This window comes from Pan troglodytes, chromosome X (genome assembly GCF_028858775.2).
Source record: "Pan troglodytes isolate AG18354 chromosome X, NHGRI_mPanTro3-v2.0_pri, whole genome shotgun sequence".
In the NCBI taxonomy this organism is placed as follows: Eukaryota; Metazoa; Chordata; class Mammalia; order Primates; family Hominidae; genus Pan; species Pan troglodytes.
Genome location: NC_072421.2, coordinates 16,749,456 through 16,773,133, shown reverse-complemented (window position 1 = coordinate 16,773,133; position 23,678 = coordinate 16,749,456). Strand labels below are relative to the sequence as shown.

Sequence of the window (23,678 nt, the reverse complement as noted above, 5' to 3'; positions counted from 1 at the left end):
AATGAAGCAAGTTTCAGTGTTTCCACTAAGGCTTTTGGGCAAGCTTTGCACAAGTGCCACATATAACTCAGTCCTTAACACTTAAGTCTACCCCAGCCAACTTTCAACTGCAAATGTCTACTTTTAATGTTTAAATGGAAGGCCACTCTGCTTATATGTAAGGCAAGCTGGAACTTCCATGAAACAATTCCTCCCAAGAGAGGTTAATTCCTGCCAGAAGTTGGTATATAAATACCCCAGCTCCCTCTCTCCTTGGGTTAAAAACCCTCAAGGCATAGGTTTCACACCACTTCTCAGAGTTGCCCTGTAGGATTAAGCTCCAGTTTCCCACAGTGGAAGCTGGCTTGATAATGCATCCTTTATTGGCTGCCTTCTCTGTTTTGTGACATTTCCCCACTCTCCTACCAGTGTTATCTGCACCTCCCAAATAAACTACCTGTACTTGTATCCTTCTCTCAGATTCTGCATTTGGGGAAATCCAAGCAAAGACAGCTTTGGATAAATGGAGGCACTCTTACAGGGGAGCAAATATTTGGCCTCATTATGATAGTTCACTGCGATGTTTCAAAGGGAAGGATCAGTCATTAGGATGGGGTTAATCTTTTGTAGTTCATTCTATTAACCCAACTACTAGTTTGCTGATGAGGGCTCACTTTTCCTGCAGTCACTGATCCTGGAAGATGCTCACCTGAGGAAAGTCTGCATTAGCCAAGACACACATGGCTGCTGCTGCTGAAGTGGAAAATACTGCAGTGTCATCAATCAATGCCTTCCACATGCTCTTGGCAGAAGGGCAATTAGTGTTACTCAGGATGAAAATGAATATAAGGCTGTGGATGAATGGGTTATTGAAGAGACTATCGAATCAGCCTGGCTGTTAGAAGCGGCCAGAGGCAGTGGGGAAGGCTCCTTGTCTGTGCTCGGCAACAGCTAGTGTAGAGCAGCCTTCTGTCTCAGGCTTGGAAGGGGTCATTCAAGTGACAGAAAGATTAGTCATTTTTACCAGATTAGTCATTTTTACCACTTCCTCCCTTCTGGGTTATCCTCTCAACAGACTCAGCAAGTAGGGTACATCTACTCACAGGGCTGTGGCCATATTTTCTTTTATAAAAGCCAGAAAATGGAATCCCTTCAATGTAGTGACATGATTTTTTGCAAGCGTTTCCTTTTTATCCCTGCCTTTGGCTGTCTCTCACTGTCTATATTTCTCCCTTTGGCTCTTTCTGCCCCCCACCTGTCTCTGTATCTTTGCTTCTGTCTCTCTTCCCTTCCTTTCTCCGTACCTAGTTTTCCCGTCCGCTTCTCTTTCCTTCTCCTAGTTTCTCTCTTTCTCTCCCCACCTTCCTCTGCTCTGGTCTTTCTTTTGGTCTTTGGAATATTTTCTCATGTTCTGACATTCTTTAAGGTAGGTTCATTTATTGAATCTTTGATATATCTCCCAAAGAAAAGCAGTTATAATTAAAATCTTTGTTACTTGTGGGCAAATAACCCCATATAAAATCAGATTCATTTTCAAGTAAAATTCCCTCTTGGGCTTTAAAAGCCTGACTCCTCAAGTTCCCCAGCTGGATAGACTGTCTGCTTCTCTGTCTTTAAACGTTATCCAGGCATGGCGGGCACAGTGGCTCATGCCTGTAATCCCAGCACTTTGGGAGGCTGAGGCAGGCGGATCATGAGATCAGGAGTTCAAGACCAACCTGACCAATATGGTGAAACCCCATCTCTACTAAAAATACAAAAATTAGCCAGGCGTGGTGGCGCATGCCTGTAATCGCAGGTTCTCTGGAGGCTGAGGCAGGAGAATCGCTTGAACCTGGGAGGCGGAGGTTGCAGTGAGCCAAGATCATGCCACTGCACTCCAGCCTGGGTGACAGAGCAAGAGTCCGTCTCAAAACAACAACAACAACAACAACAAAACATTACCCAGGCAGCAGGGTGCACAAAGTTTAGCCACCTTTTAGAAATAGGTGCCAAGTATTGTGTCCTGCTCTGTTTGCCTAGGTTTATTGGCTGTAGTTCACAGGTGAGCCTCTAACAGAAGAGAAGACATAAGCAGCTTTCACACCAGAATGGAGCCAAGATGTCTGCAGGCTTAGTGACTGGATCTGAGACATCCTTGGTATCATCACGGGGTTGAGACCTGGAACTTTCAAAAAAACTCTTGGTTCTGTATTATCAGTCCAGAGGCAGAAGTACTAAAAACCTGCTGGAAAGCAGCAACAGGAGAGGGAGAGAGCTCTGTCTCAAAGACTCAAAATGGTCTTATAAACCAAAATTCCAAAGAAAGTAAAGAAATTATGTGTTAAGAAAGACGGCTGACAAAATCACCACTCAAACATGAATTCACTCAGGACGAAATTAAAATAATTTTTTAAAGTTTAGAAAAGACTTGATCATTGTCAGGCCTCTGAGCCTAAGCTAAGCCATCATATCCTCTGTGACCTGCACGTACATATCCAGATGGCCGGTTCCTGCCTTAACTGATGACATTCCACCACAAAAGAAGCAAAAATGGCCTGTTCCTGCCTTAACTGATGACATTGTCTTGTGAAATTCCTTCTTCTGGCTCATCCTGGCTCAAAAGCTCCCCTACTGAGCACCTTGTGACCCCCACTCTGCCCGCCAGAGAACAACCCCCCTTTGACTGTAATTTTCCTTTATCTACCCAAATCCTATAAAACGGCCCCACCCTTATCTCCCCCTTCACTGACTCTCTTTTCGGACTCAGCTCGCCTACACCCAGGTGATTAAAAGCTTTATTGCTCACACAAAGCCTGTTTAGTAGTCTCCTCCACTGACGCGCATGAAATTTGGTGCCGTGACTCGGATCAGGGGACTTCCCTTAGGAGATCAATCCCCTGTCCTCCTGCTCTTTGCTCCGTGAGAAAGATCCACCTATGACCTCAGGTCCTCAGACCGACCAGCCCAAGAAACATCTCACCAATTTCAAATACGGTAAGCGGCCTCTTTTTACTCTCTTCTCCAACCTCCCTCACTATCCCTCAACCTCTTTCTCATTTCAATCTTGGCGCCACTCTTCAATCTCTCCCTTCTCTTAATTTCAATTCCTTTCATTTTCTGGTACAGACAAAGGAGACACGTTTTATCTGTGGACCCAAAACTCCGGCGCCAGTCACGGACTAGGGAAGGCAGCCTTCTCTTGGTGTTTAATCATTTCAGGGACACCTTTCTGATTATTCACCCAGGTTTCAGAAGTGTCAGACCATGCAAGGACGCCTGCCTTGGTCTTTCACCCTTAGCGGCAAGTCCCGCTTTTCTGGAGGAGGGGCAAGTAGCCCAACCCCTTCTCTCCGTGTCTCTACCCGCTTCTCCGCCTTTCTGGGGGGCAAGAAACCCCCAAACCCTTCTCCTTCACTCTTAGCGGCAAGTCCCGCTTTTCTAGAGGAGAGGCAAGTACCCAAACCCCTTCTCTCTGTGTCTCTACCCCTTCTCCACCTTTCTGGGGGGCAAGAAACCCCCAACCCCTTCTCCTTCACCCTTAGCGGCAAGTCCCGCTTTTCTGGAAGGACAAGTGCCCCAACCTCGTATCTCGGCGCCCCAATCCGTTATATCCACGCTCCGACCTCTTATATCTCTGTGCCCTGATCCCTTATTTCCGCGCCCCAACCTCTTATACCTCTGAGCCCTGATCCCTTATTTCCATGCCCCGACCTCTTATCTCTGTGCCCCGACCCCTTTCCTGCTTTTCTAGAAAGTAAGAACCCCCAAACTGCTTCCTTCCGTGTCTCTACTCTCCCTTTTCTTTAAACTTGCCTCCTTCACTATAGGCAACCTTCCACCCTCCATTCCTCCTTCTTCTCCCTTAGCCTGTGTTCTTTAAGAACATAAGATCTCTTCAACTCTCACCTGACCTAAAACCTAAATGCCTTATTTTCTTCAATGCCACTTGACCCCAATACAAACTCGACAGTAGTTCTAAATGGCCAGAAAATGGCACTTTCGATTTCTCCATCCTACAAGACCTAAATAATTTTTGTCAAAAAATAGGCAAATGGTCAGAGGTGCCTGACGTCCAGGCATTCTTTTACACATCGGTCCCTCCCTAGTCTCTGTGCTTAGTGCAACTCGTCCCAAATCTTCCTTCTTTGCCTCCCGCCTGTCCCCTCAGTCCCAACCCCAAGAGTCGCTAAGTCTTTCTAATCTTCCTTTTCTACAGACCCATCTGACCTCTCGCCTCCTCCCCAGGCTGCTCCTCGCCAGGCCGAGCTAGGTCCCAATTCTTCCTCAGCCTCCGCTCCTCCACCCTATAATCTTTTTATCACCTCCCCTCCTCACACCCGATCCGGTTTACAGTTTCATTCCGTGAGTGGCCCTCCCCCACCTGCCCAGCAATTTCCTCTTAAAAAGGTGGCTGAAGCTAAAGGCATAGTCAAGGTTAATGCTCCTTTTTCTTTATTAGACATCTCCCAAATCAGTGAGCGTTTAGGCTCTTTCACCAAATATGAAAAACCCAGCCCAGTTCATGGCTCGTTCGGCAGCAACCCTGAGACGCTTTACAGCCCTAGACCCTAAAAGGTCAAAAGGCCGTCTTATTCTCAATATACATTTTATTACCCAATCCGCTCCTGACATTAAATAAAACTCCAAAAATTAAATTCCCGCCCTCAAACCCCACAACAAGACTTAATTAACCTCACCTTCAAGGTGTACAATAATAGAGTAGAGGCAGCCAAGTAGCAACATATTTCTGAGTTGCAATTCCTTGCCTCCACTGTGAGACAAACCCCAGACACATCTCCAGCACACAAGAACTCCAAACGCCTGAGCCGCAGCTGCCAGGGGTTCCTCCAGAACCGCCTCCCCCAGGAGCTTGCTACAAGTGCCAGAAATCTGGCCACTAGGCCAAGGAATGCCCACAGCCCAGGATTCCTCCTAAGCCGTGTCCCATCTGTGCAGGACCCCACTGAAAACTGGACTGTTCAACTCACCTGGCAGCCACTTCCAGAACTCCTGGAACTCTAGCCCAAGGCTCTCTGACTCTTTCCCAGATCTTCTCGGCTTAGCAGCTGAAGACTGACACTGCCGGATCGCCTCAGAAGCCTGCAGGACCATCACAGACACTCTAGGTAACTCTCACAGTAGAAGGTAAGTCCGTCCGCTTCTTAATACGGAGGCTACCCACTCCACATTACCTTATTTTCAAGGGCCTGTTTCCCTTGCTTCCATAACTGTTGTGCGTTTTGACGGCCAGGCTTCTAAACCTTTTAAAACTCCCCAACTCTGGTGCCAACTTAGACAATACTCTTTTAAGCACTCCTTTTAGTTATCCCCACCTGCCCAGCTCCCTTATTAGGCCGAGACACTTTAACTAAATTATCTGCTTCCCTGACTATTCCTAGGCTACAGCCACACCTCATTGCTGCCTTTTCCCCCAGTTCAAAGCCTCCTTCACATCCTCCCCTTGTAGCTCCCCACCTTAACCTGCAAGTATAAGACATCTCTACTCCCTCCTTAGCGACCGATCATGCACCCCTTACCATCCCATTAAAACCTAATCACTCTTACCCCGCTCAATGCCAATATCCCATCCCACAGCACGCTTTGAAAGGACTAAAGCCTGTTATCACTCACCTGTTAGTGTGGCCTTTTAAAGCCCATAAACTCTCCTTACCATTCCCCCATTTTACCTGTCCTAAAACCAGACAAGGCTTACAGGCTAGTTCAGAATCTGCGCCTTATCAGCCAAATTGTTTGGCCTATCCACCCCGTAGTGCCAAACCTATATACTCTCCTATCCTCAATACCTCCCTCTACAACCCATTATTCTGTTCTAGATCTCAAACATGCTTTCTTTATTGCACCCTTCATCCCAGCCTCTCTTCGCTTTCGCTTAGACTGACCCTGACACCCATTAGACTCAGCAAATTACCTGGGCTGTACTGCCGCAAGACTTCGCAGATAGCCCCCATTGCTTTAGTCAAGCCCAAATTTCATCCTCATCTGTTACCTATCTCAGCATAATTCTCGTAAAAACACACGTGCTCTCCCTGCAGATCGTGTCCGATTAATCTCCCAAACCTCAATCCCTTACAAAACAACAACTCTTTTCCTTCCTAGGCATGGTTAGTGCGGTCAGAATTCTTACACAAGAGCCAGGACCACACCGTGTAGCCTTTCTGTCCAAACAACTTGACCTTACTGTTTTAGCCTAGCCCTCATGTCTGCATGCAGCGGCTGCCACTGCTTTAATACTGTTAGAGGCCCTAAAAATCACAAACTATGCTCAACTCACTCTCTACATTTCTCATAACTTCTAAAATCTATTTTCTTCCTCACACCTGACGCATATACTTTCTGCTCCCCAGCTCCTTCAGCTGTACTCACTCTTTGTTAAGTCCCACAATTACCATTGCTCCTGGCCCAGACTTCAATCTGGCCTCCCACATTCTTCTAGATACCACACCTGACCCCCATGACTGTATCTCTCTGATCCACCTGACATTCACCCCATTTCCCCATATTTCCTTCTTTCCTGTTCCTCCCCCTGATCACGTTTGATTTATTGATGGCAGTTCCACCAGGCCTAATCGCCACACCAGCAAAGGCAGGCTATGCTATAGTACAAGCCACTAGCCCGCCTCTTAGAATCTCTCCTCATTTTCTTTCCATTGTGGAAATCTATCATCAAGGAAATAACTTCTCAGTGTTCCATCTGCTATTTTACTACTCCTCAGGGATTATTCAGGCCCCCTTCCTTCCCTACACATTAAGCTCGAGGATTTGCCCCCACCCAGGACTGGCAAATTAGCTTTACTCAACATGCCCCGAGTCAGATAACTAAAATACCTCTTAGTCTAGGTAGACACTTTCACTAGATAAGTACAGGCCTTTCCTACAAGGTCTAAGAAGGCCACCGCAGTCATTTCTTCCCTTCTGTCAAACATAATTCCTCAGTTTAGCCTTCCCACCTCTATACAGTCTGATAACAGACCAGCCTTTATTAGTCAAATCAGCCAAGCAGTTTTTCAGGCTATTAGTATTCAGTGAAACCTTTATATCTCTTACGGTCCTCCGTCTTCAGGAAAAGTAGAATGGACTAAAAGTCTTTCAAAAACACACCTCACCAAGCTCAGCCACCAACTTAAAAAGGACTGGACAATACTTTTACCACTTTCCCTTCTCAGAATTCAGGCCTGTCCTCGGAATGCTACAAGGTACAGCCCATTTGAGCTCCTGTATAGATGCTCCTTTTTATTAGGCCCCAGTCTCATTCCAGACACCAGACCAACTTGGACTGTGCCCCAAAAAACTTGTCATCCCTACTATCTTCTGTCTAGTCATACTCCTATTCACCGTTCTCAACTACTCATACATGCCCTGTTCTTGTTTACACTGCCGGTTTACACTGTTTCTCCAAGCCATCACAGCTGATATCTCCTGGTGCTATCCCCAAACTGCCACTCTTAACTCTTGAAGTAAATAAATAATCTTTGCTGACAGGACTATGCTGAATCTCCTTAGGCACTCTCTAATAAGATGTCCTAGGTCCTCCCAATTCTTACACCTTTAATACCTGTTTTTCTCCTTCTCTTACTCCGTTTAGTTTTTCAATTCATACAAAACCGTATCCAGGCCATCACCAATAATTCTAAATGACAAATGTTTCTTCTAAGAGTCCCACAATATCACCCCTTACCACAAAATCTTCCTTCAGCTTAATCTCTCCCACTCCCACTCTAAGTTCCCATACCGCCCCTAATCCCGTTCGAAGCAGCCCTGAAAAACATCGCCCATTATCTCTCCATACCACCCCCAAAAATTTTCACTGTCCCAACACTTTACCACTATTTTGTTTTATTTTTCTTATTAATATAAGAAGACAGGAATGTCAGGCCTCTGAGCCCAAGCTAAGCCATCATATCCCCTGTGACCTGCACGTATACATCCAGATGGCTGGTTCCTGCCTTAACTGATGACATTCCACCACAAAAGAAGTGAAAATGGCCTGTTCCTGCCTTAACTGACGACATTGTCTTGTGAAATTCCTTCTCCTGGCTCATCCTGGCTCAAAAGCTCCCCTACTGAGCACCTTGTGACCCCCACTCTGCCCGCCAGAGAACAACCCCCCTTTGACTGTAATTTTCCTTTACCTACCCAAATCCTATAAAACGGCCCCACCCTTATCTCCCTTCGCTGACTCTCTTTTTGGACTCAGCCCACCTGCACCCAGGTGATTAAAAGCTTTATTGCTCACACAAAGCCTGTTTAGTAGTCTCTTCACACAGATGCGCATGAAAATCACAAGTATGCCTAAGTTGAAAAACTACATTTTCATAAAAATAACAAAAAATTATAAAACAAAGCAGACTTGAAAGAACAAGGGTGGGTAGATATGAAAGGAAGAAAAACAAAACAGAATGAAACATAGTTAATTGTGCTAAAGACTCAATAGATAAAATGAATTGAAATCTGGATACATTTGAATAGAGAATTTGTGAATCAGAAAACAGTGTTGAAGAATTTAACCTGAATATTACACAGATACTGATATCAAATATAACAGAACAGTCACAATAAGGTTGAGGAATAAACAGGCATAATGTGAATTACATGAGAAAAAAGAGAGTGGGAAGTTGAAGAGGCAATATTTAAGAAAATATTGAACATTTTCCATAATTGACAAAAGACATGAGTCTTCAAAACAAAGCACACTTTGAGACTGAGCAAGAGAAATAAAATTATACCCACCTTTAGACATATTGCAGTGGAAATGAAGAGCAGCAAGAATAAAGAGAAAATATCTTAAAAGCTACCAAATAAAAAAGACGATACAACAAAACAATTAGAGAGCAGACTTCTCATTAACAATAGTTGCAAGGAGACAATGGAGTAACGTATTCAAGCTAGAAATTTATGTGCATATACATTCTTATTCAAGAGTGAAGGAAAAATTAAAATATTTTCAGATTTACAAAGGCTATATTTATGATTCAGACCCTTGTTGAAAGAAATATTACAATATATACATTATCAAGAAGAGAAGTGAACACAGAGGGAATGCTTAAGACGTGTGAAATCACAATGAACAAATAAATTGGTAAAATATGCCAGTAAGTTTAATGACTGAAAAAAGTAATTGTTTTGTATAAACCAAAGTAAAACTAAATTTCAAAGCAACAATAAAATGATCGAGTTGTTCAATGGATAGTTAGAGCATGCTAAAATCTTTGCCTTTGGAAGGAAGATAAATAAAACTGGTTAACATTGTATTGTTTAGAAAATTTATATGTAAATATGTTTTTAAAAGTTGATGAGTTCTAAAAAAAATAAAATAAATATAAATTAGTTAAATTCACCCAGTAAAAGACATAAACTATCAGAGTAAAAATGAAAACCAAATCTGCCACCTTAATTTATAAGAGAAACTCCTAAAATAAACCCATATATAAAGGGTTAAAATAAAGACCTGAAAAAAGTACATCAGATCAATATTAACCAAATTAAAACTTGGATAGCAATGGCAATATATAAAAAGTGATTAATTTTTGTCTGTTTTTATTATCAGCCTTCATTCTTATTGAACTCTTTTATTAGTACCTGTAATTATTCATTATAATGTCTTAACTTTTTAAGATAACATGCATGTTAATTGGGGTTAACTTTATTTCTGTTTCCTCTTTTCATATATAACTTACTTTCCTTGTCTCATTAAAATAGTCTTGCACTTTCATAATGTTTTAAAATATTTACATTCTGAGGGAACAAAAATTCTGTGCTAAAGAACTCTCTTCTGTGCTGCCATTAACCTTTTCAGTATAAATTCTATCACAGGCTACATAGGAGATGACAGTTTTAACTTAAAACCCATTGTAAACACATTATATTGATGACATAGACTTCACACTGTGTGTGTCTATTAAATGAGTCTATAAACTTCACTAACAGAGTTGCAGGGTGTTTAAGTTTGAAGATACTGCCTGATCCATCATTTCACAGAGAAAGAAGCTGAGGTTCAGAGGAGGTAAGTGACCTGCCTGACCATACACAGCTCTAGTTTTAGAGCCCGGACTAGAGCCATCTGGTGCCCTTTACATCTAACTTCCTTAGAGATGCATTTACCATGAAGCCACTAAAGCTTAAACTTCAGGGCCCCTCAATTGCAGAGGCCTCTTCCATGCCCCTTGCAGAACATGAGCAATGTGTTGCCATGGCCATATAGGTTTTGTAAAATCTGCAAAAGAAAGATATTTTAAACAGGATCAGTTAAGAACACTCTCTTCCCATTCTGACTTCCCCATCACACTTCCCCCTCATTTAAAGGAGCACTGGAGTGGCCAAGGATATTGAATGTGTATAACTTCATATTATTTTTCCAAAAGAAGCCCCTACAAAACCTGGATCCACCTCACCTGCATTTATAATGTTAATAATACATGTTATTGATTATTCCATGACCATCGATGAACCTGCTACTTAACGCAGGAATTTAAACATAACAAAAACTTACTTTAACTCTGAGCTCTGCCCCTCTCCCATCCTCCCTCTCCCTCAGAGATAGCCACTATATTAATTTTGTGTTTATTGTCCCGTTGTCTTTTTGTTTTGTTTTGACATGTCATTCGCTTTAATATAAATACATGTTTTGACTTGCACTGAACTTTGTGAAAGAATATTGTACTTGGTCTTCACTCAACATATTGTTGCAAGTAGTTGTGATTCAATCATTTTCACTGCTGTTTAATATTCCATTGTGTGAATGTATCATAATTAGTTTACTCATTCTCCTGTCAATGGGCATTTGGGTTGTTTCAAAAATTTTTGCTATTTTGAAAGGTGCTGGTACAAAGATTTTTGTATATATTTTTGAATAACCATGTGCAAGAGTTTCCTTTGGGTATATACCTTGGAGTAGAATTGCTGTTTCACAGAGTTTAAACATGTTCAACTTTATGATATAATGTTATGTTGTTTTCCAAATCATTTGGAACAATATACAATGTATGAGTGATACATTACATAAGAGACCTATTGTTTCATCTCCTTTTCAATACTTGATATTGTCAGGCTTCCTATTTTCCCAATTGTGTGGGTGTAGAATGGTATCTTTTTGCAGTCTGGCTTTCGATTTCTTTAATTACTAGTTAAGTTGTGCATCTCTTCATGTCATTTGCAATTCTTACAACAATCTTGTAAGTTAGGGATTATCATCACAATGTGATAGATATAGAAAATATGACACAGAGAGGTTAAGTAACATATCCAAGGTCTCCCAGCTAGTAAGTGGTAGACCGAGGATTCATACTCAGTGTAAGCAAAGTTCTCACACCAATTCTGTTATATTAACCACCTTATTTCTTTGCTACATATGGTATGGAATAAAGAATCTTGGAGAAGTTGCTGTTCCAGGTCTTGCAAGATTGAAAACCTAATCATTGGTAAGGCTTTCTTTCCAGAAGATTGAATTAGTAGCCATTAATCCACCGAGGCTAATGTCTGTGCCCTTTGGGTATTTGAATTTATCAAAACAAGTCTCTGCAGAAGTGAAATGACCTAATCGGTGTAGTTCTCTGGGTTTGTGAAGTGGGAACATTATTCTGTTTGCTTCATGATGAATTATTGAACTAATACTTAAATCATTCCATAAATACAGAGTGAGGCTGAGCAACCAGGAGACACAGAGCTAAGAAAAAGTTGGCTTTTAATATCATTCTCTGAACCATTAATCTGTCAGGAAAGAGGAAAAGATGTCATATTTTATTACAAAGATGCCTAGAATATGCAATTAATCTAATTACAACAGTTGTTATTATTTTTTTAAAAATCAGTGCTTCCTGTGCCCTGGGCTCCATGATCCCTCCAGCCCATGAAGTGACTTAACTGGGGAGAGTGGTGTTTCTATCCTGGGCTGTTCCCAAGAAGCCACAGTCCAATCAAGGTGTCTGTGAGACACCTTGAAAGAAAGGGAGCTGTGTGGGACAACCAATTTTTATTTGTCTATCTCTCTGCTCTGCCTCAGGGACATAGGAACAGAGTAAACAAATGCTGTAAATTCCTGCCCTAGGCACTGATTTTTGAAGGAATTGAAAAGACAAACAACAACTGTAACCCGGTAGTTTTGGATGCAAAACTGTCCTAGCTTTAAGGTGTCTTGCATATCCTCGGTCCAGATGCTTTCAATAACTAGCCAAGAGATAAAGAATGGGTTCCTTTGTGGGAAGTTTGAAAATAAATATGTCTGCATCTTCACTTTGTAATCTCTGGAAAAGGATGCTCATGGGTATTTAAAGAAGCTGGCTCTGGGCAGCTGAAAAGGCAGGGAGAAAAGCCCACTTCATTTTTTTAAAAATAGCTTTAATGATATATAATTCATATGCTATAAAATTTACCTTTTAGAAATAGACCTGTGACTTTTAGTATATTCATAAAATTGTACAACCATCATCACTATCTAATTTTAAAACATCCTAATCCCCTCAAAAAGAAAGCTTGTACTGGTTAGCAGTCACTTGTATATTCTACGTGGAAGTCCCTTATCAGATAAATGATTTGCAAATATTTTCCCCATTCTGTGGGTTGTCTTTTCACTTTCTTGATATTATCTTTGAAGCGCAAAAGTTTTTAATTTTGATAAGGTTCAATTTGTCTCTTTTTTTCTGTTGTCACTTATGCTTTTGGTGTCATAGCTAATAAACCGTCATCTAATCATAGGTCATGATTTACTTCTACGTTTTCTTATAAGAGTTTTATAGTTTTATCTCTTATTTTTAGGTCTGTAATCCATTTTGAGTTATTTTTTATATATGATGTGAGTTAGGACTCCAAATTTAGTCTTTTGCATGGAGATATCCAGTTGACCCAGCACCATTTGTTGAAAAGACTATTATTTCCCCATTTAATTTTCTTAGTATTATTGTTGAAATGAATTGACCACAAATATAATGGTTAATTTCTGGACTCTCAATTCTGTTCCATTGATCTATATATCTATTCATATGTGAGTATTACACTATTTTGATTACTGTAGCTTTGTAGTAAGTTTTGAAATCAAGAAATATTACTTTTCCATCTTTGTTCTTTTTCAGATTTTTTTTTCTATTCTGAGTCCCTTGTACTTCTGAATGAATTTTAGAATCACCTTGTTGATTTCTTTAAATCAACTTGAAGGAAAATTGGCAATTGCCTTCAAACAGGCAATTTGGATTTTGATAGGGATTGCATTAAATCTGTAAGATCAATTTGGGGAGTATCATCATCTTAACAATATTAAGCCTTTCGATCCATGAACATGGTCTGTCTTTTATTTACATTCTTTCAATGATGTTTTGTAGTTTTTGGCATACAAGTCTTGGGTTTCCTTTGTTAAATTTTTTCCCAAGTATTTTATTCTTTTTGATGCTGTTATAAATGGAGTGGTATTCTTAATTTCATTTTTGGATTGTTTATAGCTAGTGTATAGAAATAAAATTGATTGCTGCATATTGATCTTGTATCCTGATCAAGTATCCTGATTACTGAACTCATGTATTAGTTCTAATAATTTTTTGTGGATCCCTTAGGATTTTCTATATACAAGATTATATCATCTGCTAATAGAGATAGCTTTACATCTTCCTTTTCAAACTGGATGCCTTTATTTCTTTTCCTTGCCTAACTGCTCTGGCTAGAACCTCCACTACAAGGTTGACTAGAAGTAGCAAGAGCAGATATTCTTGTATTGTTTCTCATCTTAAGCAGAAACTTTCACCATTAAATATGATTTCACTGTCAGTTTTTTATAAGTGCCGTTCATTAGCTTGAGGAAGTTCTCTTCTATTCCTAGTTAAGTATGTTTATTATTTTTAAAAAGTGTTAGATTTTGCCAAATGCTTTTTCTTTGTTTGTTTTGTTTTGTTTTGAGACAAGTTTTCACGCTGTCGCCCAGGCTGGAGTGCAGTGGTACAATCTTGGCTCATTTCAACCTCTGCTTCCCAGGTTCAAGTAATTCTCTTGTCTCAGACTCCCGGGTAACTGGGATTACAGACACATGCCACCACACTGGGCTAATTTTTGTATTTTTAGTAGAGATGGAGTTTCACCTTTTTGGCCAGGCTTGTCTCAAACTCATGAATCAAGTGATCTGCCCGCCTTAGCCTCCCAAAGTGCTGGGATTACAGGCATGAGCCACCACGCCTTCTATTACAAAGAAAACCAAATGAGCCAAAATGCTGCTTGCTAAATCCAACTGAGTAATCATTCCCCATGAGAGGATCAGTCATTTTAACTGGGTGTGAAGAAGACTTCCCCAGTCAGATGCACCACGAAGACGCTAGAAGGTGTGCAGAGGACAAACACCTTTCCTCCCTCCCAGCTGCCCTTGCGTTGAACCCATCCCTAGTTTCATTCGCCACCACCAAAACTCTGGACTACGCAAAGAACTGGCCATCCTATGCAGTACACCTCCTTTCCATTCCCTTTTAATGGAGCAGTCTGGCTCCCCCAGGCCAGGGACAAAAGGACCAGGCCAGTGGCTGCTGGACATCCTACCTGAAGGGAGCATCACCCTCATTCTCAGAAACAACCTAACACAGCAGGCAAACCATCTATATAGTGCACTGTGCTCACTGGCATGGGGACACAGCACAGGAGTCCTTCCAATCCTGCCCCAGGTGGGGATGCCCCTCTGGTCTACCTCATCCCTAAGGAACTGGTGGGACCACTTTTCCCTTGAAGGCCTAGTCTGTCCACTCTGAAACCCACCACCTGAGGGTCTGGTCTCTGCTCACCATTTCAACAACAGCCTCATCTAGCCCCTGATGCAGGCTAACTTGAAATGCCCTCCTACTGAGGGACTGGCAGTGTCTCAAGTTCCCAGCCTGCCCTGTCCCAGGGCATTTATAGTAGAGGAGGGGCAATGCAGGGAGGATCCTATCTTGAATCTCCTCCCTCTCCAGTACCTTGATTGCCCCTTAGGTATTCCAATGTGTCTCTTCCGCGCATCCCACCCCAACCCCACCGTGTTCCTAATAGGAGAGCTGCTCTTGGATTCTAAAATATCATTGTGAGGGGCTGGGTCTTCTTTGTCTGTGCTTTCCCGGAACTAGCATGAAGACTGTCAGATGTTCAATTCATGTTTGGTGAATGACATAATTCAGATGTTTGTCCCTTCTAAATGTCATGTTGAGATATAATTCCCAGTGTTGGAGGTAGGGCCTGGTGGGAGGTGTTTGGACCATCAAGGAGGGTCCCTCATGGCATGGTGCTGCCCTGGCCATAGTGAGTGACTTCTCCAAGATCTGGTCATTTGAAAGCATGTGGCACCTCCCACCCCCGCTCTGCTTGGCTGTCTTTCCTCCCACTGTTGCCACATGACATGCCTGCACCACCTTCCCCTCCTGGCATGAGGAAAAGCTCCCCAAGACCTCCCCAGAAGCAGTTGCTGGTGCCATGCTCATATAGCCTGGTGAACTGTGAGCAAGTCAACCTCTTTTCTTTAGCAATTACCCAGTCTCAGGTATGCCTTTAGAGCAACACAAGAACTGCCTAGCACAAGGAACAAAAGAGCCAGTGAGCAACTGTTCTCCTTTATGATGATTTAATTTCTCCAACATTCTTGAATACACATAGCAACTGTGAGTATACAGCTTTTCATTTTATCACAACAAAAGACTTAAATAAGATTTTTAAACGTCAAAGGTTGCCAATCAATCGACACTTTTTTCCCACCATCTTGTGATCCCAACTGATGCAGTGTTCAGTTGTTTCACAGTTTAAAGCCAATCGCTATTCCAATGCTATTTCTTCTTGCACTAGATCACAATCTAATAAGTAAAAATTTCCAATTTGTTTTACAAAATACAAGAACATCACTCTTCAATGTGATAAACAGCAATAATTGTGTGAGGCACCTAATTCATGAACTTAGATTCTGAATCAAAGTCAATCTCTTTCAAAGGAACACGCGGTAGACACAGAAGAGAAAGAGGAATCTATAAGTGGCTTGCAAATAACCAGAACAAAAGAAAGACACGTCTTGGGCTCTCTCTAGCCCCACCTCACCCCCAAATACTGAGATGGTGGACAGGCTTTTCAATCTCTTAGTGAGGATTGCCTGAGACTTCACTAGGGCTGAAAGTACCTGCTAGCCCTGGCCCTGGCGCTAGCCCTGGCTGCCGCTCTGGCTCTGGCTTGCTCTTCCTCCTCTCTCAGAGCCTCTTCATACCGGGACTTGTAGGTACTGGCAACGGTATCATTGAGCTTGGCCACAAACTCCAGGACTTTCATTTTGCTGGTTTCAGCACGGGCCCTGGGGCCCCACAGGAACTCGTAGCGTGGAGGATCGCTGCTGGGCACCTGCTGGTACTCCAGGTACCCCTCTCGCACCAAATCTTTGGTGACAAGCTCCTGGGGCTCCCCATAGATGAAGTGCTTCCTACCCTTATACATCCCCAACGCATTCAGGCATTCCCACATCTCTTCCTCAGTGGCACGGTTGCCATGCATGAAGATGGTGCTCAGGAGAACCATCAGGAGCCCGCTCAGGGGAAAGCCCCTGCCATCGCTCAAGCTTCCTTGATTGGGAAAGTCCAGCTTGCTAACAAGCACATAGGACTGACGGCTGGGGTCCATTTCCTTCAGGTAGAGGCCAAAGACCACCTCTACATTCTCGGTGCTTCTCCGGAGTATCTCAGGGAAGTGCTGCTTGTACTTTCTGTTGATAACCTTCAGCATGGCTTCCCTCGTAATGGGCTCTTTCCTTATATACTTGTTGAGCAGGAACTGCACCAATTCGCCCGTCTTCGTGTTCAGAAGATCTCTTCCTGTGCTCTCAGAGGAGGACGGGCCATGGAAGGAGTTGGGACTTTCCCCCTTTTGACCCTTGGCACCTTCATCAGAACTTGTGAGTGAAATAGCTGAAGCAAGAGAGTTGGGGTAGCTGGCTCTCTGGGACTCCTGAGGAATGCCTGCATTGGGGAAGCTCTGGGGAGGACTCTGGCATGCAGGAGAGGAGGAGGATGGCAGCTTTTCCTTCTCTGCTGCGGTGGCTTGAGCACCCCTGAGACATTGGTCTTCACCTCGAGCCTGGCGGCGTTTCTCACGGGCACGGCGCTTACTCGCCTGACCGCGAGGCATGATGACCGTGCTTAGGGGCAGCAGGCAAGAGGGTGCAGGAGGTGGGCACCTGGAGCAGGAGGAACAGAGGGTGTGAGCCCCTCAGTGGGGAGATATCACCTTAAGGAGGCCTCCATGCAGGTGTCCTTGAGGACCCTGCTCCATAGCCCCACCAGGCTCCTGTTCTCCAGGGCAGCCTGTCCCCTGGGGACCCTGGGGAGGAAGTTACAGTGCTCCTTGCCCTGCAGCCTGCCAGCCCTGCCTGAGACCAAGATCCTTACTTCTCTGTTTCCTCTGAGGGGAAACTGAGGCCATCTGGGCTTGACATCCCTGTCTGGGGCCTCAAACCTCTGACATAGGGAGGGATCCTGAGGTCCTCTTACTAATTTGGGGTCGGTGGCTCCACGCTCCTCAGGGTCCTCACTATCTGAGGCCCTTCCCTTCAGGTCAAGGCCCTCACCTTCCTGAGACCTCACCCCCACCCCAAGGGGAAAGAAAGCATGAGTCCCCTCCAGCCACCCCTGTTCATGGCCTTTCTGGACTGGTAGCAGGGTCTGGACTCTCAGAGCCTCTGATGTTCTGGGTTCGGTGGCCCTGTTAGTCCTCACTTAGGCAGAATGTGGGACATGTCCCTCAGCCCACCAGATTCCTCCAGCCTCAGCCCCAGGCCCTGTCCACTCTGAGCCCCCATAGGCTAGAAGTGAGGGGCCCTCTATCCGACTCCCTCTCCTGAGGTTTCCCAGGCCTGAGAGGGAAGCCAGCCTTTGTGGTGCCCCCGGATCCAGGTGAGTGCTCTCCTCAGCTCTCACTCAGAGTCTTAACCCTGATTCCCATCATTACCTGGAAAACACTCCTGTCTTAACCTGAGACTTATTCCCTCATACCAGCCCCTCCATTCTGAAATACCCCTAGGAAGTAGTGACGGTCACCTCAGCTGGCCACAAATGGTCATCATGTCCCAAGACTGGGAGCAGTGGAGATTTTCTGTGTTGGCCCCACAGTTACAAATGGGTGGTCCCCTTGGTCCTCAGGGTCCTCACCTTGACTCCTGGCAAGAGCTTAACAACCTCCAGCAGCTGTCTTGAGGCTGTCCCTTTTACCCAGGCTCTTCACCTCCCTGAGATGCCCTGGGAGGAAATGCCACTCACCATGCCAACGTGCCTGGGTCTCCCAGAGGTGACAGTAGGGGTGGTGCTCTATGTGGCCTACTTCTCCCTGGGAAGGGCTCTTCTCATTCAGTGTTCTCCCCTTGACTCCCACCAGGGACTAAGTCCTCCTTCCCACCCCACCATGAATGGGGCCTCGCCCATTGGTGCAAAAGAGCCACTTCTCTGAAACGCCACCCCGACCCCTTCAGGACACGAGGGGTCACCAAATGCTAATGGCTCTGCCCATGGTTTCCCAGGGCGCACAGCAGAGCTGAGACTATGTGGTCTCCTGTGTTTTGGAATGGCCATTTTCCTCCCTCCTCATGCAGGGTTTTTTTTTACCTTCACTCCCCACAGAGCCTGGGACTCCTTTCTCCGCTGACCTGGGGCAGCCAGTCTTGCAACCAAAGCCCTCTACTGAAACGCTCCGTGCAGCCCTGTCTACTGAGGGCTCAGGATCTTCACCTTGCTACTTGACCAGTCCTGGGACTCCATCCTCAGCTCACTACAGGCAACACCCTTCAAAGCAAGATCCTTGCTTCAATGGGACCTCAGATTTGGACATTCAGGGTAAGCCACATCCTCTCAAGGCTGTTTAGGGCCTTCAAGGCGTGACAGCAGGGGTGGGACTATAGGGGACCCCACTGCTCTGCCTCAGGGTTCTGAACCTGGCTCAGGGTGGGACCTCCAACTCTTTGGGACGCGACTCAGGTCGCTCCACTGACCTGAGTCAGCCAGGCCCAGGCCCAAGCTCTCACGTCCCAAAGTTGCTAGAGGGAAAAGTCACGGCATGCCCCGTCTGGCTATGCCTGCACGGGGTCTCCCAGAGCTGACAACAGGGCAGCAGAAACCTGGCTCTCTGGCTCTCCCTGGCTCTCTTGCTTTTTCCTTTTTTTTTTTTTCTTTGTGACAGACACGGGGTCTCACTCTGTCGCCACGCTCATGGCGTGACCATGGCTCACTGCAGCTTCGACCTGCTGGGCTCAAGCGATCCTCCTGCCTCAGCCTCCCGAGTCGCTGGGGCCACAGGCACCGGCCACCATGTCCCGCTAGTTTTTGTTCTTTTCTTTCTTGGAGAGAGAGGGTCTCGCTTTGTTACTCAGACTGGTCTGGAACTGCTGGGCTCGGGTAATCCTCCCGCCTCAGCCTCCCAAAGCACTGGGATCACAGGTGTGAGCTACCATGCCCACCTCGTGGGCCTCCCATGTTTGGGAGAGGTCTTCTCATCAGCATCAGGGACCTCATTTCGATTAGGGCCTAGGAGTCCATCCCTCTGCAGAATCGAAGCCTCACCCTCACACCAAACCCTCCCCTCCCTGGTGCCCTCTCAGAAGTCAGTGCCACAGCCTGACTGGAGCCTCCCGCGGCTGAGGGAGGTGGGTACCCGGGGGCGGGGGTTGGGGGACACAGGGTGGTCGCCTTGGGTGCGTGTGGTGGGCCTTTCAGTCCACGATCAGGGTCCTTACCTTGATACCCAACCAGTCTTGGGGTTCTGGTAGCCTGAGGTGGCGTCCCTCAGACGAAGATCCTCACTTCCGGCAGCTTCCCAGGCGGGCGGATGTCGGAGTGAGCCACATCCAATCAAGTCCCTGCTGGGTCTCCCAGGGCTGAAAGCGGGGCGGGGCTCTGCTCGGGCCCCCTTTTTGCATAGAAGTCCTCTCCAGTGTACTCAGTGTCCTCTCCGGCACTCCAGTGAGTGTCCAGTTCTCTTCCCTCAGCTGAACTGTGCTTTTGCCTTTCGACAGAGTCACTACCCTCGTTAGAGCATCTAAGCAGAAAAAAAGGGGTCCTCAGCTGAGGTCTTTGCTATGGCTGACAAGATTAAGCATTTTTTTATTTTTGTTTTTATTTTTTGCTGATAACCATTCCCTTATGTCACTCTCGGTCCTCACCTTGATTCGGGTCAGTTTCTGGGGCTCCACTATGCACAGCTGGGGCTTCCCCCACCAGACCAAGATTCTCCTTTCCCTGAGACCCTCCAGGCCGAAATGACAGTCACCTCAACCTGACAGCTCTTCCTGAGCTTCCCAAGTCACAGGAGAGGTAAGGATGGTGTGACAGGAGTGGGGATGGGATGGTGTGGCAGCGGCGGTGCAGGGAAGGGGAGATGTGGGTTGGTGGAGGTAAGAGTTTTTGTGTCTTCCTCTGTTCTAGTATGGATGTGTGGTTTTCTAATTGCTCCCTGAAATTCCTCACCTTGACACCTGACTAGTCCTGGAACTCGATCCTCATGGGACTTGAGGCTGCTCCCCTCTGATCAAGGTCCTCACCTTCCTGGGACTACAGAGTTGTAATCAGGATGAGCCAAATCTACCAATGACTATTCCAGAACGACAAGGGCTGTCAGCCAGGGCAGGACTCTATGGGACCCCACTGTTCTGGCTTGTTCCTTCCTTTATTCTTAATTCAGGGTCATCACCTTGGTATCTATCAGAAGCTCACAGTCCTTCCTCTACTGACCTGAGTTTGTCTTCCTGAAATCTCTCGTGCTCCTGAGAACCTTGAAGGATAATTGTGGAGATGCTCAGCCTCAGCCCTGCCTGTGGCCCTCTAAGTCTGAGAGCAGCCACAGGCTGGTCTCTGTTGGACCTCCAATATTCTGGGATGATGGTATCCTCAGTCCTCCTACATGGGGCTTCACATCTTGGTTCCTGTCTCATTAATTCAAGGCTTCCTGGGAAATGCCAAATCCCTGCAATCTCTTTAACAGTTTTTCTTCCGCAAACTTTGCAGAGAATGGCTCCTTGCCCTGAAGTGATGAGAGATCAGGAAGTTGTAGCTCAAGGCAGGGGGCCCAGGACAAGTGGTGGGTGGTCAAAATAAAGCCAGTTGGTCTATTCCATTTCTTTACCAGCCAGACTTTGCCTCTGCTGTAACTTTGGTTCTAATAGATTGGCTTTCTCCAAGGAAGGGTAGGGCCACATGATTCTGTGAGTCCCCAATCTTTTCAGGTGATCTGACATCACATATGTAGATGATCATGTGGTCACTGAGTATTGTCTCTTTCTTTTCCTTATTCATAGCTCTCATTTATTTTTGTATTCTTATTGCTCTGGCTATGTATTCCAAACCAGTAGTTTGTACACGGTATTTTTCTTCTTATTACTTGATATACAATTTGGAGTAGGGAGAAGAAAAGTGAATTAAGATACACAAGGTCTGTCTCAGGCTGAGATGAGTGTGACAGTATGGGAATAGTTTTATTTTAAATAAACAATACTCGCCAGGCATGGTGTCTCACCCCTGTAATCCCAACACTTTGGGAGGCTGAGGCGGGTGGATCACCTGAGGTCAGGAGTTTGAGACCAGCCTGGCCAACATGGCGAAACCCTGTTGCTACTGAAAAAATACAATAATTAGCTGGGTGTGGTGGCAGGTGCCTGTAATCCTAGCTTCTTGGGAGGTTGAGGCAGGAGAATTGCTTGAACCCGGGAGGTGGAGGTTGCAGTGAGCCGAGATTGCGCCATTGCACTCCAGCATGGGCGATAGAGTGAGACTCCATCTCAAGAAAAAAAAAAAGCAATACTTGCAGATGGTTAGCAAGAAAGTTTATTTTTTTCTTACCGTGGCATTCGCCAGCATGTTTCATGTTTCCTAGTTAATATGAGCCCCTATGACAAGTTTGACCACTCACAGTGATGTATATTAAAGAACTCTCAGAACGTTGCCCTGCCTTTGACTACAGGCCAGAGAGTCATGGTTCCTTTACTTCTTGTCTGGAGTGGGCATCATTTTTAATAATGGTGAATTAAGTCAGTGTTAGTTGGTGCTAATCTGTGCACCGCAAATGACAGTTGTTTATTTGATGGTCCTATTGGACATGACAAGTAAGGTAAATACTAATAGTTGCCTAAAAGGCAGAATTTATTAACTCTGACACTTCCCTCCTCACTTTGGCTATTTATGCTCTGGGTCTGTGGTTGTGAGAAACTGATCACATAGAGCTCTGCAAAGGGAATTTTGTGGTTTTCTCTGATTGGTTCAGACAATGCAATAGACATGAGGGATGGCAAGACAGAGAGAGAGAGAAATAAAGAAGGAGAGGGAGGGAGAGAGACAGAAGGAAAGAAGAAAGAAAGGAAGAAAGAAAGAAAGAGAGAGAGAAAGGAGAGAGGGGGGTGGGGGAAGAGGAAAGAAAAGAAAAAGAAAGAGAGAGAGAAAGGAGAGAGAGGGTTGGGGGAAGAGGAAAGAAAAAAAGAGACGAAGAGAGAGATAGAAAGAGAGAAAGAAAAGAGGGGTGGAGGAAGAGGAAGGAAGGAGAGAAGAAAGAAAGAAAGAAGAAAAGAAAAGAGGGAGGGAACGAGGGAGGGAGGGAAGGAAGGGAGAGAAAAAGAGGAAGGGAAAAGAAAAGGAAGAAATGAAGGAAAGAAGGAAGGGATGGAGGGTGGGAGAAAGGAAGGAAGAAGGAAGGAAGGAAAGAAAGCCTTATAGAGAAGAAAAGGTCCCTGGCCCTAAGAAGCTTTATTAGTCTCATGCAGGAGTCAGCAAGTGACAACTTTCAGGCCAAATCTAGCTCACCACCTGTTTTTGCAAATGCAGATTTATTAGAACACAACCACACTCACTCATATACATGTTATCTATGACCGCTTTCATACTACAAAGGCAGAATCTAGTAATCATGACACGGACTGTATGTCATGCAATGCCTAAAATATTTACTCTCTGGCCCTTCACAGAAAATGTTTGCCAATTCCTGATTTCCTGGGATAGATCAGCATTTACACAAGTAAATATAATTCAAAGCAGGATATGATTAAAAAAATAAGACCCATGTAGAAAGTACTGTGTGAGTACAGGAGCATGGGAGGGCTTCACGGAGAGAGAACACTGCAGCTGGGCTTTGGGGAATGGGTTGGATTCAGGCCAGCTGAGAGACAAGAGGACATTTTAGGTGAGGTAGTCCTCAACCCTGTCTGCTTATTGCAATTGCTTGGAGAGCTTTGAAATAGAGATGTCTGGGTTCCCCCTCCTGGAGATTCTGACTCGGCTGTTCAGGGGCAGGACCTGGGCATCAGGATTTTTTTTTTTTTTTTTTTTTGAGACAGAGTCTTGCTCTGGAATGCAGTGGCCTGATCTCGGTTCACTGCAGCCTCTGCCTCCCGGATTCAAGTGATCCTCCACTTCAGTCCCCAGAGTAACTGGGACTACAGGTGTGCACCACCATGCCTGACTAATTTTTGTATTTTTTTTTATAGGGATGAGGGTTTCACCATGTTGCTCAGGCTGGCCTCAAACTCCTAGGCTCAAGTAATCTTCCTGCCTTGGCCTCCCAAAGTGCTGGAATTATAGGTGTGAACCACTGCGCCTGGCGGTCATCAGGATTTTTTAAAACTCCACAGGTTATTCTAAGGGCAGCCCAGGTTGAGAAACACTGGCCCAAAGAAGTGTCAGGGAACAATTAGGAGCCAGGTGTGAATGGAGGGAGTCTCTGGGTGCAGAGGGAAGGGATAGTGCAGTGGGAGATAAGCCTGGGAAGTA

General features: G+C 45.0%; 2 protein-coding genes and 1 long non-coding RNA gene across 9 annotated transcripts in view; 1 reads left to right on the top strand and 2 right to left on the bottom strand.

Annotated features, from left to right (window-relative positions):
• Nucleotides 1-2,577: 2,577 nt before the first annotated feature.
• Nucleotides 2,578-23,678, top strand: part of LOC107966526 (uncharacterized) — a 37,830-nt gene continuing 16,729 nt past the window's right edge. For 2 of the 7 annotated variants that reach the window (XR_008541953.2, XR_010154877.1), the window contains exons 1-7: nt 2,578-2,955; nt 4,918-5,106; nt 9,907-9,982; nt 11,343-11,396; nt 16,714-16,837; nt 18,555-18,767; nt 20,105-20,240. This is a non-coding gene — a long non-coding RNA (uncharacterized LOC107966526). The remainder of the gene's footprint in view (nt 2,956-4,917; nt 5,107-9,906; nt 9,983-11,342; nt 11,397-16,713; nt 16,838-18,554; nt 18,768-20,104; nt 20,241-23,678) is intronic. The other 5 variants (XR_008541954.2, XR_002941311.3, XR_010154878.1 and 2 more) reach the window with 5 other exon arrangements.
• On the bottom strand, nt 11,404-19,739 carry MAGEB17 (MAGE family member B17). The gene is made up of 2 exons (XM_009438806.4): nt 19,664-19,739; nt 11,404-17,119 (listed from the first exon to the last, which is right to left on the bottom strand). The coding sequence occupies exon 2, from the start codon at nt 17,068-17,070 to the stop codon at nt 16,060-16,062; it is 1,011 nt and encodes a 336-aa protein (XP_009437081.1). The 5' UTR covers nt 17,071-17,119; nt 19,664-19,739; the 3' UTR covers nt 11,404-16,059.
• GRPR (gastrin releasing peptide receptor) overlaps nt 19,082-23,678 on the bottom strand; it is a 45,240-nt gene continuing 40,643 nt past the window's right edge. The window contains exon 4 of the mRNA XM_016944000.3: nt 19,082-19,965. Coding sequence (XP_016799489.1) covers nt 19,779-19,965 — 187 coding nt within the window. The 3' untranslated portion in view covers nt 19,082-19,778. The remainder of the gene's footprint in view (nt 19,966-23,678) is intronic.